At 36.5% G+C, this 2,534-nt stretch overlaps 1 protein-coding gene across 1 annotated transcript; it reads right to left on the reverse strand.

Annotated features, from left to right (window-relative positions):
• Positions 1-583: 583 nt before the first annotated feature.
• Positions 584-1,915, reverse strand: LOC136971010 (uncharacterized; the record flags this gene model as incomplete). Its single annotated transcript, XM_067265493.1, has 1 exon — positions 584-1,915. A coding segment is annotated over exon 1 (1,332 nt), but the record flags the coding sequence as incomplete, so codon positions are not given.
• Between the last annotated feature and the right edge of the window lie 619 nt (positions 1,916-2,534).

A 2,534-nucleotide genomic window follows, 5' to 3' on the forward strand; every position in this document is an offset into this window, starting at 1 on the left:
ACACTTAACACCTTATTCTTGCCGAGAAATATAAATTTATTTAAAACAAACAAACGTTTTCAGCCTGATTCACAGGCCATCTTCAGGTTTAGAATACATTTGAATTAAAAATTCTATCATTGGAACACAAAATTCAAATTCAAAATTAATAAGAAACATTTAAACAAAAAATTAAATAGACAACATAAATACCAATAAAACTAAAACATAAAAATATATAAACATGCAAGAAACGAATATATAAGTATTAATAAATGCAATACTAAGACATTCAATAAAACCGCTATAACTATTGGTTAGAGCCCTTATTAAACTTCCTAACCATGAACTTCCACGCAGAGGGTAGACTTTCTGCGTCCCTCGCATTTAGACAGCCTTCTTGTAATCTACTCCTATAAATCTGCAACTTTTCTGCTGTCAATGCCAAAGATGGAGAAGATAAAGGGTTTATGATGGTCGCCTCATTCCATTTAACTATAGCTCCTGGCGCTTGCGCCATTTGGGACAAAATTGTTGCATTAGACCTCTTTCTGATGTTATAACTATGCTCCTTGATTCTAAGCCCTAAACTTCTAGTGGTTACTCCAATGTAGTCTTTTTTAACGCCCAATTGCATGTTCTCATACGGAATTTTATAAACTCCTGCTTTCTCTTCTGATTTTATACCATCTTTATCATTCCTGAGGATTTTGTATAAATTAGGCGCCCTTTTTAAAAGCATTCTCGAACCTTTTTTGTGTGCAATCTCCTTCATGACTGCATTCATACTTTCATTATACGTAAATTTTACGCTTCTATTGGGAGCATTTTTAAAAAACCTTTTTTCGATGTTGGCTTCATATTTCCTAATTATTCCCAGAATCGTACTTTTTTGGTAACCTAGGGCCTTGGCTACGTCTATTATTCTATTTATTTCTTTCCTCCTGTCTTGTACTCTTTCACAATACAAAAAAGCTCTTCTTATTAAAGCTCTGAAAGCCGCAATTTTATATTTATACGGATCCTTGGATTGGGAGGGAATATACAAAGGGCTGTGTGATGGTTTAATAAAAACGTTAGTGGACAGGTGGCCTTTTTTGAATGTAATATCAATGTCGAGAAAATGCAGATTCAAGGAACTCTTCTGTTCCAATCTTAAAGTAAGGCCATCACTGTTATCGTTGATCTTATCCAAAAAATCCTTGATTCTGCTGTTATTTCTCCATAATATAAATAAGTCATCAACGTATCTGCTAAAATACATGATATCATCCTTAAAATCATGAAAAACTCTTCTTTCCAGCCTTCGCACCACCAATTCACATAGGATCCCTGAAAGCGGGCTTCCCATAGGGACCCCTCTTCTCTGTCTGTAGACCTGCCCATTAAAAGCGAAGCAAGATTCACGGCAGACCAAACTAGCCAAATTCTCTACTTCCTCAGTATAATTAAGCAATTCTGAGTTATTACAGTATAAGAAGTCCAATAGCGCCTCCTCACACGATTCTATCCTAACCGACGGATACATGCTCTCATAGTCGAAAACAGTTGCAACTTCATCCTCCATTAACGCTATATTCTGTAGATCTTTAACCACTTTCATAGGATCACGTGCAACTAGAGTATCTGTGTCCAGCTGCGATGATAAATACTCATGCAACTTCTTCTCTAACACAAACGTGGGACCCCTGCATTTCTCTACTACAGGTCTTATTTCTTTACCGGTTTTATGCACCTTAGCGAAAGCAAATAACCTAGGTGTTCCAGGCCTAGGGTTCCTACACTTCTTGAGAAAAGGCAAAACCTTGGAAAGTTTAGAGACCTCTAGTTTTCTGACCTTTCTATCCAAGCTTCCAATAAAATTGCTGTTGATCTTTTCACATTCTGTCTTTTCGATATAATCCATTAGTGCTTCGTTATATGTACGCCTTTTCATGATGACTAGTTGCTTACTTTTATCGGCCCTAGTCAACACCAATTCATTCTGCCTTCATCAATTCTTAGTGAGCCGGATATCACTACCTCCAATATCTTGCTTTCGGTCCCTCTGCCTGTCGTTAAGGACTGCTTTCCATCTGAAGTACTCTTTCTCTAAATCGTCTAGCCAAAATGCCTTTCAATACTGACTGAGGAACGAACATACCAATAGAATAATAGACGTAGCCAAGCCCTAGGTTACCAAAAAAAGTACGATTCTGGGAATAATTAGGAAATATGAAGCCAACATCGAAAAAAGGTTTTTTAAAAATGCTCCCAATAGAAGCGTAAAATTTACGTATAATGAAAGTATGAATGCAGTCATGAAGGAGATTGCACACAAAAAAGGTTCGAGAATGCTTTTAAAAAGGGCGCCTAATTTATACAAAATCCTCAGGAATGATAAAGATGGTATAAAATCAGAAGAGAAAGCAGGAGTTTATAAAATTCCGTATGAGAACATGCAATTGGGCGTTAAAAAAAGACTACATTGGAGTAACCACTAGAAGTTTAGGGCTTAGGATCAAGGAGCATAGTTATAACATCAGAAAGAGGTCTAATGCAACAATTTTGTCCCA

This window comes from Centruroides vittatus, unplaced genomic scaffold, assembly GCF_030686945.1.
Source record: "Centruroides vittatus isolate TY-2023 unplaced genomic scaffold, ASM3068694v2 contig_2255, whole genome shotgun sequence".
NCBI lineage: Eukaryota > Metazoa > Arthropoda > Arachnida > Scorpiones > Buthidae > Centruroides > Centruroides vittatus.